This window comes from Trachurus japonicus, chromosome 23 (genome assembly GCF_045865225.1).
Source record: "Trachurus japonicus isolate A0001 chromosome 23, Traja_1.0".
Taxonomy (NCBI): Eukaryota; Metazoa; Chordata; class Actinopteri; order Carangiformes; family Carangidae; genus Trachurus; species Trachurus japonicus.
In genome coordinates, this window is record NC_140929.1 from 16,993,009 (window position 1) to 17,009,972 (window position 16,964).

Here is a 16,964-nt window from a genome sequence, read left to right on the forward strand (position 1 = left end):
AAACTGTTGACAAGCTCATTCTCTCCCAAGCAACATCTCTGGGGTTCAGTAAAGTATCTAGGAAATCACCTTAAAGGACAGTTCCAGGCAGATTCAACCTGTGGCTCTCGTTTCCTAATATTTTAGCTCTAACAGAATGAATCTGATGATTTTCTTTTTAATGTCTCCTGTTCCGCAGTAGGCCTAGTTCTGTCTGTCCCTGCTTCACCACAGCAGCGTATAATGGGAGTGGATGGATCTTAGGCTGTTTACACCCCACAAAACTGTAATTCTTCTCCACAGACAACGTCAGATGGCTTCAAACATACACCAAGGGGTTTGACATATTTGTAACCGGAGCTGTAATACAAAGTCTGTTAAAAAAGTAGTGGTTTTGTGGGATGTAAACAGCCTAAACAGCCTAAGATCTGTCCACTCCCATTATACGCTGCTGTGGCGATGCAGGGACAGACAGAACTACTGCAGGACAGGAGACATTAAAAAGAAAATCTTCACATTCAGTATGTTAGAGCTAAAATATTAGGAAACTAGAGCCCCAGGTTGAATTTGCATGGAATTATCCTTTAACCCAGAAGCAGGTGGTTCAGGAGCTCTAGGTGAAGTCACCACCTTATGTTATGTTTTCCTGTTCTTTTTCCTGCTTCTGAGTGTAAATGAATCACACACTTCTTCGTTCTACTCAGGCTAAAGTTCACCAAGCTAGTTAGTCACAAAGGTCACAGCTAGTATCAGAAAAAAAAGTTCAAATTTCATATTATGTCATTTTTCTGATAAGACTTTATTTTCAGTTATTGAAAACAATGTTCAGGTTGAGTTTGAAAGGAGTGAGACCTCCTGTTGTTGATAGACGTCCTTGGCTCATACCATGGGGGCTTGCTCTGTGCTGGAGTGAATATTGTCATGGTAACCAGAGGAAGGTCCTTTGCTTTGGAGATGACAGCAAAATAAAGGAGGTTGAATGAGAAGAGGCTGATCAGCAGAGCAGCAGCGTTTCATCCCCTTTTATCACATCTTCAGCTTCATGAGCTCTTATTCTGTGTCCTGACATTTGCTGCTAAATGGCCCCAGTTGAGCTGTTTTTACTTTATTTGCAGAATCAGCTGGGATCATCTGTAGCTGGCTGTGTGTGGGGATCAGGTCTAAAATGATTGCTAAAGTAATGCCCCGCTGACAGCCGTGCCAAAAGAGCCTGAACTGCTCCCAGTTTTCTGAAAAGCATGGCGGCCTCTTTTCTTAAAGCTGGCTGGCTGAAATCCCTCTGGGCCTGTCTCTGGTGTTTGTGAGTCATCAGGGGATCATCACACTCTGAGGACTCCACGCTCAGTCAGACTCTCTGAAGGAGCATCCTCACTCCGGCTGTTTCTCACCTACACTCAGTCACTTCCTCAGAGAACAACATAAAGACAGGCTGGATGAGCGCTCAGCTGGTTTGTTAGTGGATGAACTAGAAATCAAGTCAGTTTTGTCTCTGCGTCAGCAGCAACCCTGTGTTCCTGCGTTTATGTTGAGACTGACTGACTCAGGTCTGTGAGGTGCTGTTATATTAGATTGTGATATAATGTAGATTACAGTTACTGTTGTTGTGGAGATTTTGGTTCTGCCGGTGGAGAGTCAAAGAACAAGACTGGAGAGGGAGCATGCACCCAAGTTTATTCTCTATAGAGAAGGGATCAGAACACAGAACTACAGCAGATAGCAGTTCAGAGTAGTGCCCCCAGAACAGAGATTGCAGTCCCTTCTTATACCCCACTTTATGACTCTGGTTACTTCATTACTACAAGCACTTCTAGCTTTCCCAGGCAATAAAACAATTCAACAGATGTATTACTCAACACATGTCTACCCCAGTTGTTTTACCTATAGGAAAGCCTAGATCAGTTAGTAAACAAGGTTGTACGTGGGTCATCCTAGTGTCCTTCCTCTGCCCCCAGGTTTATTGTAGTCAGTACAAAAATGTCTCCACTGATGGAGTTATCAGGATTACTACAAGGTTTGACTACAACTATTTCAAAGACTGCGTTACTACTTATATTATACAAGGAGAATACTAATCATAGCAAATTTCCACCACACTGTCAATGATGGGAATAATGGCCTTTTAAAATAACGGCGTTGCTAACGGCGCTACCTTTTTCAGTAACGAGTAATCCAAAAAGTTACTGTTTCCCCCGTTATAATGCTGTTACTGTTACTGACAATAAAATGTGCCGTTACTTGTCTCAAGAAGTCCCATCACAAAATAATACACCTGTTACGGAGCCTGCCTGTGTGCATGTGTGAACATTTTTTATCTATCTATCTATCTATCTATCTATCTATCTATCTATCTATCTATCTATCTATCTATCTATCTATCTATCTATCTATCTATCTATCTATCTATCTATCTATCTATCTATCTATCTATCTATCTATCTATCTATCTATCTATCTGTCTATCTATCTATACACATTCACATTCACATCATTCATATCTTTCCTTGACATCATGGAGCCTGGAAACACTTCTGTTGTGTGTTATTTGTGGCACTTGTTGTTGCATTAATGAAGATGTTTTCTGAAGTTGTTTGCATTTTGCCTGTTTTCCTGTGCTGTCTTAAGCTGCAAGGAGTTCTATACTGGAAGAAACCTGTCTGAGCAGTTACTGAGACACAGAAGTGGAAACTTCTCTGGATTTATGATATCTGCAACACTGGATCAGGTTCAGGTGATTGTTCAAAGAAGCTTACGCTTTAATGGACACAGAATCTAAAGCCAAGAAAAATGTAGTCTGATGTGTCCATTTGATGTGTAACCCAGCTGTTTATTCCACTGAGGGGCGCAGTAGCTCAGCTGAAGAACTGAGTCGTCCATTGTTGTTCGTGTGTAGAAGTGACGGGCTGTCACCAGCAGGTGGAGATGTTTGCCTGCATTTACAGGCTTCAGTGACCAGCAGCAGGACTCAGACTGAAACGGAGCTGATTCTAATTTCATTCATTTTATCATTAATATAAATCTTCACACTGGAAGAAACTGATCCTCCTGAAACCAGACTGAGCTGGACTCACCAGTCCTCCCTCTGCAGCTGAACCTTTAGGAGATGTACTTGGTGAACTGTGCTGCTGGTGAAAGCTCACTGACCAGATGTGTTATTTTCCCCGTAGTGACTCCAGATGGACTTGTGTTCTGATGTTTGAAGCCACCCTGTGGTCTGTGAGCGTTGTGATTTTCAAGCATTTTCATAAATCAGCAATTGCTCTGATCACATCTGCAGCCACCAGTTTAACTCAAGCCACAACAGTTTGATGTGGCGGAAGAACTGATTCAGAGTCAGCCACAGCCTTTTCTGAAAGCAGCCACCGACACTTGTTCTCTCTGAGCACTGAAAGAAACCACACAGCTTCAGTCAGCAAGTTAAAGATGGAAATACATGATTAGTTCAGAAGAAACAGAAACTCTTTAACAATATAGTTGTGATAGTCACACTGTGTTATAGTGACAAGATCCACTGTTATAGTGTCCTGACACCGTTACTAAGTTACGATCTACCCACATATACGAGTATAATGTGGATGTGTTTGTTCATAATAATAACAGCTCTAGGTTCTATATTAATACTGTGAAAGTATCACAGCCTCAGTCCACTGAGGAACACACAGCCTGTATTCAGGCCATTTGCATAAAGTATCTTGAGATGTCATTAAGTCCAGTTTAAGATATGAAAACTGTTGCACAAAACACATGAAACATTCTGGCCGTCTGTTGAACACTGTAGTGAGGTGTCCATTTTAACAATAACAGCATCTATTATTTCATTTAAAAAATGTTTTTTCTTTGGTCTTCTCCTTAAGGTTTCCTTAAAATGTCCATTGGAGTAGTTAAAGAAGGAACTACGTAAGATTTGCCCCTTATATTAAAGAGCTTCGGGGTTACTGTGATGGTTAAATAAATGACTTGTTACAGGGAGAATGGAGCCTGGAGGCTCTCTGCCTTCCACCTGGAGGGTTAGCAGCAGTGAGTAAAAAAAAAGCACTCCAAAACTGTAGGGGGAGCTCTGTGGAGAAAAAAGCAACCAAAACAGTGAAAGTCTTCAGTCGTTTTCTCAAGAAAACACTTTTTTTCTGGCTAACTGTTAACCAGTGTCATGAGCACTTATGGCAATAAATTAGTGATCTCCATGGAAACAGATGAATTTTACCTTGAATCTCTTTCACTGATGCTGATGCTTTACAATTGTCCATGACTATGGGAACCTCTGAAGTTATTCTGTGCATTAGGTAATTCAACTTTACAGTAAGTGTCAGATTTAAGAAGAAAACTTCTACACAGAGTGTTGAAAAGTACCATTAGGGTTCTTGTAACTTTGTGATGTCATCACCCTCAACCATGCCACCTAGCCCCGCCCACCTGGACCTGTAATCTAAACCTACAGGATCTGGTTCCTTTGAGTAGTTTACCTGCAATCTGCTGTTACAGCATCACTCAGATTTTATTTTGTCATGTTGTGTGTTGGCTGTCTTGTACATGTTGACATTTAATTTCCCTTCTCTGGGATTAATAAAGTAGTTTCAATTCAAAAACAGTCTGCCAATGAGAAAAGAGGCTCAAAGCCTCCTCTCCTCTGATTGGCTCAATGTCATGGTGTTACCAGAGCTCCAGAGAGAAGCCTGAAAGAAGAGATATAGAACTACACTTGATGGTTCATGATTTGTAATGTCGGTCCTTTAGTGATACAAACCTTCACATGTTTCTGTCAGTTTGTCCTGAACCCGGGTGCTGATGCAGGACGGGGCGTTACTGGTCAGATGATGCAGTCTGGCTGCCGGGCAGAGGAGGGGATCTGTCCGTCCACCTCTCTGCCTCGGGGTTGAATTTCCTCCTGGGCATTCCAGCAGAGAGACTGAGGTCTCTGGGGAAACTGTGCTCTGTCCTGACAGGCTTGGCCCCCAGCAATGACGGATGCACAATAGCAGCACACAGCACTGAGGCAAAGACTGCAAGAGCATCATGGTCACCACCAACAATCCTTCCTTTTCTGCCTCTCTATCTGTGTCTCAGTGTGTCTCGCTCTCCTCCACTCTCTCAGGCTGATGTGAGACATGTTGCCAAGAAGCTGTCCTTCTCTTTGCACTGTGTTCTGAATGATATCAGCATCTGATTGCTTAATTTATATATATTATACCCTTTGGCAGTGTTTACATTCTTGTGTGTTCTTTGAGCTCCTCTGCTCACTCAGCCACATGTAGAGGGTTTTAATTCCATCCTCTTGTCTGGAGAAGACGCAGAGAGCCCACATTAACATCTGAAGCATAACAAGAGGTGGGATGACCTGCTGTGGCTTTAACAACACCAAGATCACAAAGTGCTGGAGAATTTAATCAGAACTTATTTCTGCTATGAGATAATAACGGAATGTTATGAGACAGAGTTGTTATCGAGGCAAATGCAGAGACTGCTTGCCAAAAAACTGCTGGGAAACGTGCATCAGTGGTTTTGCATGAATTTACCTCGAAAACAACTCTGTCTTGTAATGTTCCGTTATCTCATAGCGTGGTGAATGTGCAGATCACAACTTGTCCACCAGAGCGTTCTGGAGTTGTTGGATTGTGTATTTGATGAGTTTGATGAAGGAAACCAAGAAATCCCATTAGCCTCCGTAGTGTAGATCTGAGCAGCTCGCGGCTCTGCTCCGCCGTTCTAAAAATAGCTTGCACTGACAATTAAAGGTAACAAACCTACTCCTAAAACTATAGGGATTATGGCAATGGGCCAATTTACCAAAATGTTGAACTATCCCTTTAAAAGGATAAGACAGTAAGTCCAACCATCTCTAGCCTGGTCTACTGAAGAGATCAGACCTGAAACGAGGCTTGTAAACCAACACTGACTAGGACTGATGGAACCAAAAATTGCTAATTATCTTCCTCTCTGTACTTACAGGGTTGCAGGTTTATTAAGCCATGAATATTGCAAACATATGAAAGATCATGTTTCAAATGTGATAAAAGAACCAGTATTCTCCCTGTCTGGGACACTGAAGACACTGAAACCACATTGGGAATGGTTCCGCATCCCTGTCACTTAACTTTATGGTAAAAGGGAACATGACTTCACTCAGCAACCATATCGGCAAAATACAGCCAGACATGTTGGACCTGCCAGAACCAGACTCATATTCTGAGCCAGAGGAGCAACCTGCTTCCTCTCAGCCTGCAACAGATTGTTGAGTTTTCCTGGAGCACATTGAGCAGCAGGTGGAAAGTCCAGGAGGTAGACGATCGGTTTATCTCCATTCTCCAGTAGAACCTATGATCAGTGAATCCAGGTTGTGTTTGGAGCTGTATACTGTTACATCATGAGGAGGGCTATAGTAAATAGGTATCCAAGTGAGTCACTGGCTCCCTGTTTTTTGGGACCTGCCCAAAAATCCTTAACTTGGAAATGATGACACTCAGTTTAATGGTCTAATTCCATTATTCAGTACCACGCAGATCAGTATTTTTATTTAATTTTATTGTTTTCAGACTTAGTTCTTTAATAGTGATATTTTTGCAAATCTGTAAATTTGCTTTACAGGACCTTTAAAGCTGTACAGAAAAGAAAATTGAATTTGAGTCCACTCTGGGTCATAAAATTAGTGCTTTGAATATCCCGCCCGCTCGATAACGACCAATCAAATTTGTTTTCCTTACTCGGGTAAACTTGTGCGGCAACTCGTGACAACTCGGCGCTACGAACAGGACAAACGGCCATTTCTGTACACCTTTAAAGCTCCAGTTGGTAAATTGACGAAAGTGAAAGTAAACTCTGCGACTTGGTCGGAAATTTCAAGACAATACACTGTCAGTTCCCTTTATGAACCTCTGCCAAGCGCCCCCCCCCACACACGTGCAGGCGCGCCACACTCACACAAAGTAGCCTTAAACGCACCCACAGAAGACGTACTGTATCCATAGCAACCGGAGACTCCGAAAACGATCTCACGTCTCTCTCACCATGAAATGAGCTGAAGGTGTATCGTCTTGAAATTTCCGACCAAGTCACAGACTTTACTTTAAGTTTCGCCAATTTACTATGACGTGTACGAGCTGCGATTGGCTGCTCCTCCTGCTCCCTCTACCTGACTGGTGGAGAATCTTCGGACGTGGTGGAATTCGGCAAATACGATTACAGGCTGTAGGTGGAGCCAGAGGAGTTGGATTTTGTCCTAAAATACTCATTTAATGTCCGACTATCAGAATAGAGTGACAGTTCCAGCAAATATGACTGAATAATTGTTACCAACTGAAGCTTTAAAGTGACTATAATCTATTACCAGTAGATCACATGACTATTTTATATGACAAACCCCCAGAGAAATATCACCTGACTTCATAGATCGTCATCATAGAATATTTTACATCTTGCCTCAGTCTCTCTAAACAACAGCCAATTCACAAACTTGGCCATCAGCTCATGAATATGTAGACCGAAGCACAGGTGCATTCAGGGTGCACCCATCTTCCTTTTTGCTATTTAGCAGACAAGAAGTCCTGCTGCAGCAGGCGCATGGTTAAAGAGTGTACTTAATCTCTTTATTCATGGGAGTATTTTAGGCATAACATTCAATAAACAAATCACAGTGCCCTTTAAAGGCCAGGCGAGCTTGCACCTCGGCGTATTGCTGTTATAATGCTGCACTGTTTCATACAGAATTAGATTCTATTTCTGGTCAGTTGATCCCATATTGTGACTAACCAGTGAGACCAGTGCTGGCACAGACAGCTGCTCTGTGCACTCTGAAGGGCAAAGAGGAGCTGAGTGAATCAATGTACTGCACATAGCTCTGCAGTGCAGTAACTCCATAAATCATGTCATTTGATGAAAAGGGTGAATTAATCTTCAGTTTGTTTTGAAACTGTGGACAAATTTAGGTGATGAATGGAAACACTATGCAGGATTTTCCTGGTGCAGAATGATACAAACACAAAGTGGCTCTGAAACTCTATTCTAATCTTCCATCTGACAACCTCTAACATATTTTCAACACACTGTGCAATGTGTGCACTGTGTGTGCCCACCTATAAAGGTATATAGTACTATGTTGACAATATACCGTTAAAATAATAGAGAAATCACTTTCTGTTGCAACACACCAACAATGCACCTGACTACACTTCACTTTATGACCAACACCCAGAAGTGCAAGGGTATCTGCTTTTTAAACAGCACAGGTGCTGTTCAGGAAAATGACAACTGTGTTGCTCTGGGGTACAATACTGAGCCCTTAGTTTTCAACAGGTAAAGAGAATGTGGTGGAGACTGGAACAGAGTTGACAGGCAAGGCAAGGCAATTTTATTTTATTTGTATAGCCCATTTTTACGAACAATTTCTGTCAAATGTTTGTTGATTGTCTATCAGTGTCTCCAAATGCTAATACATAAGTGTTTTTGTTGCTCATAACTGTCCAGGACAGTCAGAGGAGGTCCACGAGGCCATCACTTGAGTCACAGTGCAGATGCTCCCGGTCAAATTTCACACTAATCAAAGTCAAAGTTCGTAAGTTAATTTTTACTTGTGTTACTGTAAGTACTGGAGAACAGGACTGAGTATTCATGAGTACATTTCACTCATGGCGTACCGTTCCACATTTACAGAAGCAGATGACTCTGTAAAATTGGATGTGAAAACGGCTGTAATAGCATAAATGGATTGACGGAAGCAACCATTGTTGTTTTCATATGAAGTTTTGATGAGGTAAAGATGTTTAAAACAAAGATAGGGAGTGCCGCAGTTGGGTCAAAAAATGGGAAAGATGTGGGAAATCAGGTGCTCTTCAGGACAACAATAGGGGAAAACAGAGAACAGCCAAAAAGAGAGGCAGACTGCCTTTTTACTTCTTTGTGACAGCCTGTTTCTCTGTTTTTCACAAAGATAATATCCTTTGGTTTAAAGGGACTACGAGGAGATTTGGAAAGCGAATTGTTTTCACACTACATTTCCCATGAGCCTCTGCGCACGATGAAATTCTTGGACCGGTGCAAGACGGACGAAAGCGAAAACAGTTGCCAAGAATGTTTTCATTAATCAAGAATAAAAGTTGATGGTTCGAAGACGATCAGATACCGTCCTAGTTCCGATTATAAACAGTGATTTGGCGGCGTCATTCCCATGACCCGCCGGGCAGCGTCCGGGAAACCAAAAGTAGGAAATGCTGGGCGAGTCGACCACTAAATAATAATAACAAAAAAACTATAAAGATCATCAAAAATGGACCCATTAACAAGTGTGGGTAATGTAGATTCATCCACATTAATATGAGACTCTTTTATTTCCAAATACAAACTCCTCTGGGTCTCTTTAAAAGTGGAGATAGTCAAAAATCTACTGTGCTCAAGTGGATGGACTTGGTTTCTCTCCACTCCTGGTGACAGATGTCCAATTATAATTCAAGCAGCTTCATGGTGTTTGTATAGTGGGTGTGTGTCTTTCAGTGGAGCTGGATGTTTATGTTTGAACACATGTAAAGCGCTGGTTCAGCCCTTAACCCTGTAAATTAAACTGATCACTCTGCCTGACGACATGTTCTGCAATACGTTGAAACACGTAGCAGTCATGTCTAAGCGGTGAGCCCCGGGCCCGGGCCCCGCCTGCCTCATGATCCCTCATGACGGTGGTCCGAGGTGACAGGGGACTCCGCCTGTCCTAGCTCAGTCGTGCTGAAGGTTCATGTCCTCCAAAATTACAGAGAATGCGACAGCAAGGGACCAAAACTTTAAAGTGGGACAGCTGGCAGATGTTAAGTTCCAGACCCTCCTCAGTGACTGTAATAAATGTTAATGAAGGGACCGACAGGACGGACGTAGGGGGATGAAACACAAAGAGGCAAACACAGGGAAGACAGAGGAGGAGGAGGAAACGGCCTCTGAGAAAAGCTTTGCAAAAGGAGAATGAGTTTTGGTGTGGGCCGGTCCAGAGGCTCTCTGAATCCCCAAAAGCCTGTCCCAGTAATTGACAGCCCCCAGCATGTATCCTACATCCTCAACTCCACATGGCTCCAGTCTGAATCCTCAACAGACTGTTAATCATCCCATGCCTGCGAGGGGTCAGAGGTCAACACTGAGAGCTACAAAGCACTGGGACACTACACGGCTGTGAACACAAAGCAGTGGGATGACTTGTATCTAAAATAAAGTAATCTCAACCTTTAATGTTTATGTCATATCAACTAGAAGCTTCAGATGGAATGTTTTTTCTGAAACAAGACCTAATTTCCCAGAAACGCTGTTCTATGATGAGGGTGGAGATGATTTCACTTCTTCCTATAAACTGTTGAAAACTCTCAGCTGAGTGCTAACTGTAATTCATGACAAAACAGTCTGTGTTTTTATGCTGTAAATTAATTCCCTCCAATCCCCCATTATGGCCCACTATGAAAACTGATACAGTGGGTTTTTTTTATGATTGCTTTAGCATGATTTTGAAAAAAGAGCAAATATTTCTCATAACTCTCAATACAATTCACACACTTGGGTCTTGTCATCATAGCTCTGCTGGGAGGAATTGTCCAAGTCTATAAAGACATGTGCAAAAACACAAACACTGTTGCAAAAGGGTCAGGGGGTCTGCTTCGACCAATAGGCTTTGAGAGGAGTAAGATGGGAAATGAGAGAGAGAAAGAGAATCCATTAATACCAGCATTTACTGTACTGGTGATTGAAACAATGATTATTCATATTGGTTATACTGATATCAGGGTGAGAAGACAAATTATAGGAAAGAAAAATACAAAGTTTCTTCTCTAGGCGGCTGTGGCTCAAGAGGGAGAGCAGGTCGTCCAAGGTCAGTGGTTCAATTCCTGGCTCCTCCAGTCTGCAGGCCGAAGTGTCCCTGGGCAAGACACTGAACCCACACTTGCCCAAGTGCAGTATGAATGTGTGTGTGACTGTAACCAACAGTGTAAAGCTCTTTGAGTGGTGCCAGAGACTAGAAGAGCGCCATATAAGTCCAAGTCCATTTACCATTTACCATTCTCTCTCTGTTGTTTCCAATATTATGATGAGGGAACATCGAAGCAGTTAGGTGTTTAATAGGTAACGTGTTTTGGCCAACTGGGGCCCTGAGTGTGGTGTTTTTAATAACAATATTTTAAAATGATTGTTATTTTTAAATATTGTGTTGTAATTTGGATGCAAAGGTGAACATGTGTTCAGAGTTTTGAGGATATGAGCTCTGATGTGAGCTGCTCTGTGACTGTCAAGGTGGTTAGAAGTGGTTAGGTAAGTAGTGGTCCTTAGCAACTGAAAAGCTGTGGCTCAGTTCAGGGGTTAGATAAAGAACAATTTATAATAAATATAATAAACAAATATATAAACATTAGGCCCACGAGGAGAGTGTTTGATTTTTATTTTTCACAAAATATAGGGCATCCAATAAATGTATTGGAAACAGAATATCACTTCTCACTATTAGTGTAAGTAAAGCTACAGGTTCAACAAAGTGAGACAGCAGTGGATGGTCAGAGGGAAGAAGAAACAGGCCAATCAGGGGTGAGGGATGAATATGAATGGATGAGACTGAGTCACAGACCGATGTGGGACATGAGAAAGTGGCTTGTCCCAGCTGCCATTTATCAGTCTGTCTAAATCCTGCAAAACTCTTCCACTAAAGTTCACAGGTTTGGATTAATAATAAGATTAAGATTAAGATTAATAATATCAGTAAGTTCTCCTGATTAGAAATACTGTTTCAGTCTGTGTGGAGGGACTCTGTTGACTCGAGGCCCTGCGAGGTCAGATTCTGTAATCATGGAAAATATGAGTCATTATTTTGCCATTTCACAAGGTATTTTGGAAGGTCTGTTGAAATTTCAGCTCTCCTTCAATCAAATAAACAAAGGGGTATTTTAAGGTTGTTTTGACTCATTGTAGTGTTTGCAGCACACATGCTGTGCGGTTGGTGCAGGGGAGGTGTCCTCATGTTGAAGTGCACTGGTGACCTAAAGCAAGTTTGTCCTGGGGACAGTTTTTCTAAACCATTAGATGGTGGTCAGAACTCATCAAATGCTTATTTAAGGGAAAGCCAAAATAATCTGTCCTGCTCTCTATGGCTCTTAATGTGTATGTAAATCTGATTCTTTGTCTCATTGCAGGGCCAAGTATTTCCGAGGGAAGAAGTTGAATGGAGAGTACGAGATCCGGGTGGAGCAGGTACAGTAGCTTTGACATGAACTGTCTCTGATGAAATATTTGAATTAACACTTTGAAAGCTATGCAATTTAAAGGGATAGTTCAACATTTTTGCAAATTGGCCCATTGCCATAATCCCTATAGTTTTAGGAGGAGGTTCGTTACCTTTAATTGTCGGTGCAAGCTGTTTTTAGAACGGCGGAGCAGAGCCGCGAGTTGCTCAGAGCTACACTATACAGAGGCTAATGGGATTTCTTGGTTTTCCTCACCAAACTCATCAAATACACAATCCAACAACTCCAAAATGCTCTCGTGGACAAGTTGTGACCTGCACATTCACCACGCTATGAGATAATAACGGAGCGTTACGAGACAGAGTTGTTTTAGAGGTAAATTCATGCAAAACCACTGATGGGCGCTCCAGTTTTCGGTAAGCAGTCTCTGTATTTGCCTCGAAAACAACTCGTACGTAGTCTCCATAGCGTAGCGCTGAGCAGCTCGCGGCACTGCTCCGCCGTTCTAAAAATGGCTTGCACCGACAATTAAAGGTAACGAACCTACTCCGAAAACTATAGGAATTATGGCAATGGACCAATTTGCCAAAATGTGAAATATCCCTTTAACACTGCATGACAATATTTTAGTATTTCTGATGAACTAGACAATAGTTGCCAGCACAGGCTTTTGTCAAACAGAGCATTTGTAATATATTATATATATTCTTATTGGGAAATGATATAATAAAGTATGTGCAATAAGGTGTCCAATATAATAGAGTAACTGCTGTTTCCTCTGCTGAGAGCATTATCTTCTTTAATGGGATACATTTTTTGAGTTTGTTATCACTCCTATACTCTGTCATATTACATTATTAAAAACTAGACCACTGGGAGGAGTCTTGGCACCGCCACAGCCTTCAGGGGTGGACTGGGATATATAAAAAAAAATATCAACCCTGGCATTTTTGGCCCAGATCAGCCACACAATCAGTTGGACAAAATGGGTCGGACAGAATCAGTGGGACAGCATCTACATGCTGTTGTAAATAAACCGAGAGAGGAGCGCAAGCGTCTGTCCCTTTCACTCCCCTTCCAAATAATCCTCAGCCCTGCACCAAATACATCAGTGAGTGTGGTGCATTTGGCTGTCAAGTTTCAGGTCTTGAACCTGACAAACCCTCGAGCTACCAGGGACTGAGGCTGACTCAAGTGCAGAGCAAACAAAAGGTGGTGTTTCCTAGGTTTATTCTAAATGAGGCACCATACAGTTGTGGTGGAAAATTGCTATGATTAGTATTTTCCTTGTAAAGAGTAGTAACGAAGGCAGAATCAAGATTTCCACAACACAACAAAAGCACATGGAAAGAATTGACAAAAGAACTTCATGATTAACTTAGTCCAAAAGGTTCAAAAATAAAACAAGAACAATTCTGATCCGCAAAAGAAAGGTTAAAAATTAGGGCATACATCAACAAACACAAAGCATCAAAATCATAGGGATTTCCAAAACTCAGTTTCATACAACAGTCCAAAACCAAGATCAGTCAAATCAAACAGTTTAACAGCAGTGATAACTCACAGAGGGCTCTACAAAAACAAAATAAAAATCAGTGAGACAAATGGACGATTGGATAAGATACATGATTAGCCTGACAAGAAAAAGGTGTTGAAAACAAGGAGAAACAGAAACGCTCGATGGCAGCATCAGGTGACCAGTAAAGGTCCAAATGGTGATGTGATTTGAACTGTTTCCATGTTTTCTCTCTGCATCTTTACTATTAATCATTTCATTAAGCGTGCAGCTCAGAGGTAACCAACCGACAGCACCTTTGGAATTTTTTTTGTAGCAGAACTGGCTAGTTGTTTCACTTTACATCCAGTCTCAGTGCTAATATGTAGCCTAAACTAATCTCCACCTATCTCCAGCTCCATACCAAAGAGTGATACCAATCTCATCATCAGATGAACGTTTCCTTCAATGTTGAAGTCTTAAATCTAGCAATTGTGCCAGAATTATAATATATAGACTAGACATGCAGTATTTATAGAGTGTAGATAACATTTTATTTACCTCAGATAACTGCTGTGTTCACATCTGTAATCCATTGTTGAGACTTTAGCTGTCTTTGAAATGGAGGAGTGGGTTTTATAGGCTAGCTTTGGAGAGAAGGAAAAAGGGACCACAAAGACTTGGCGCGGTGATTTTACAGCTTGTTTGCCCAACTCTTTACTGTTGTGGTCACATCTTCATTCAGGGAGGGGGTGGGGCTGGAGTGAGTCAGGGTTTTTCTTAAAATCCACTCTAAAAGTTTTTTTTTGTTCATTTGTGGTGTGACAGCTATTGAACCCCATTAAAATCTGGCAGAAGTAAAAAGGCCCCTCGAGTTGAGAGCAAGGGCCTCTGTATGAGTCCTCCAAAGCTCAGCTATAGGTCCCACTGACCTACTTAGATCTGGTTGGATCCGCCACTCTTTCCCACAAGCCCTCACACTGACTACAACAGTTGCTAATTACCCTCAGCAGCCAGACTCCGTGCACCTCGCTGGGATCTTTAAGACGGTCGAAACCGGATCTCTGTGTGAAAAGTTAACGACATGCTGAGATGAACCTGTGTTGAGGATCAGCAATAAAAAACAGAGACGGCTACTGCACTGTCTACCTCCTCCCTTCAATACTTGTTAATATCTTTATGATTTCAGTTCAGAGCAGCTCCCAAAGTCAAGATTTCCATCTTGTTTGCATGGACATTGGACTTGGCCAACATATGCTGGCTGTCATCTGTCATCTACATGCTGTATCAGCTCTGCTCATAAGCCCTGAAACAACATAACTCTTCTCTGCAGTACTCGCTGCCATATAAGGTACCATCTGTAGAGTGGAGCACAGACTCAAGCCAGCATGTGATGCTGCACTGAGGAGGCCTGATGCCAATCTGAGAGAGAGAGTGAAGGAGATAGAGAGAGAGAGAAAAGCTTTGATTTTCAGAGGTAATGTCTCATTAAGACTGCCCTGCCACCTCAACCATCCCCAGACACCGCTGCTCTGTAAATGTGTGCCCATTGTTGTAAATCATTCCCTCTCATTTACATGACCCACTTTGAAGTAACGTTTGGCAGATGCCTGAGCTCCTGTGTTCACCTGGTAACTCTGCTTTAAAACTAAGTAGCACCGACCAGATGACGGTGGGAGTGCCGGCGGCGGCGGCAGCGTGCTCCTGTGTGACTCATAAAAACACAGTTGATGAATATGGTCAGTGGTAGCCTAGTCCTTGATGTTACCAAAGTGCCAACACAATCCTCACAGTCCTCATAGTCTGGTTTGTAATTAGGATTTGATTGATCGGATTTAATGTCCAGTTCCATCAGGTCAGCTCTCATGTGTCAGCACGTTTGTGAATCCAAAAATACGATCAACACTGAGGGGAAAAAAAAGAAAAAGTGATAGAAATAGTGTTGAACATTCTCATGTTTTTAGCTGTTGATGTGTTTGCTAACTTATTTAGTCTCTTGGTAAAGGTTTAAGATTTGTGATTTGGCTCTGGTGCAGTAAAGGTTTCAAATGTGTTTCATTTCTGAGAATTGGAAAATAATAGATGCGAAGTTGGGGTCAATACAATCAATGGGTGCCCACTTTGCTTTTTTTTTTACTTTGATAACATACGTATAGCCACGTACAGTAACACACCATAATATGATACAACATGTGGTATAGTGTTAATGATTAATTTATTTGACACGTGTTTCTGACTTCCTGGTTGGATGGGGGATGAAGAAGAATACTATTTGAAGACACAGTGCCCTCTAGGGGATTTTTCTCAGCATAACGTACCTCAGCCAAGTGGTAGAGATGGCTCAACCAGGTTGAGTTAAGTTAGGCACTCCTCTCATTAAGATATAGTGACCAAAAATGTGCTAAACCATATGGTCGAGCAGGCAGTTAACCTTTACTAAGGTGGCCCACATGGCTGTGCCTTACCTACAACTTTACGAACTGTTGCAGAATTAATGAAATAGTTTTTTTGGGGGCAATTTTTGGGTGTCATTTCCTCTAAGGGTTAGGCAACCAATTTCTTCTTTTGAGGTTGTTTAACGGCAGTTGGCAGACTGATTGGGAGCTCACCCAAACAGATTGCAGCTCAGTAGCAGTTTTGGATAGAATGCCAAAGCAAAGCCAACCTTGCTGAGACATTAAATGGGAAAACACACTACATATCAGAAGATATCCGCTAAGCAGCCAACACTTTCATTCAGTGATCAACTGAGACGACGTCAGGCCAGCTTCCTTTTTCAGGGACACCAGAGGGCACTCTGGGATACTTCTTTTAACACAATCTCATGTTTTTAACCTGTTTCTGTTGATCTGCTGACACGTGGCCTTGATCAGGTTCAGTGGGACCTGGTCCATGCAGCTGCTGGTCATCATGGCCTCTTTCTCCTCCACTGCTCTGATCAGTAAAACCTCTGCCTTTTTTCCCTGGCCATTCTTTGAGGAGGTTAACATATGGTTGTCCTGGAAACCTGGTAGAAGGTGGCAGCCATCGCACTTCAATAAATAAAAACATATTAATGATGTGATTCCTCTCAGTCATGTGAGCTAGATCCTCAACAAACATGTCCTTGAAGAGTGTTGATCTGTCGCTGTGCAGGAGTTTGACCCCTCTGTGTTATTGTCTTCACACAGACGTCCTCAGGCAGGTTCATCTCACATAACCTCTGACAAGTGTTGGGCACGTTACATACATTATAAAAGTAACAAATTACCAGGAAGTAACTATTAAGTTACTTTTTGATAAAATGCTCAAATATGTCAAATTACTTG

At 42.0% G+C, this 16,964-nt stretch overlaps 1 protein-coding gene across 4 annotated transcripts in view; it reads left to right on the forward strand.

Moving 5' to 3' along the window:
- syn3 (synapsin III) overlaps window positions 1-16,964 on the forward strand; it is a 98,506-nt gene that overhangs the window by 13,415 nt on the left and 68,127 nt on the right. For all 4 annotated transcript variants that reach the window (XM_085769008.1, XM_085769009.1, XM_085769010.1 and 1 more), the window contains one exon: window positions 12,111-12,168. In XM_085769008.1, coding sequence (XP_085625134.1) covers window positions 12,111-12,168 — 58 coding nt within the window. The remainder of the gene's footprint in view (window positions 1-12,110; window positions 12,169-16,964) is intronic.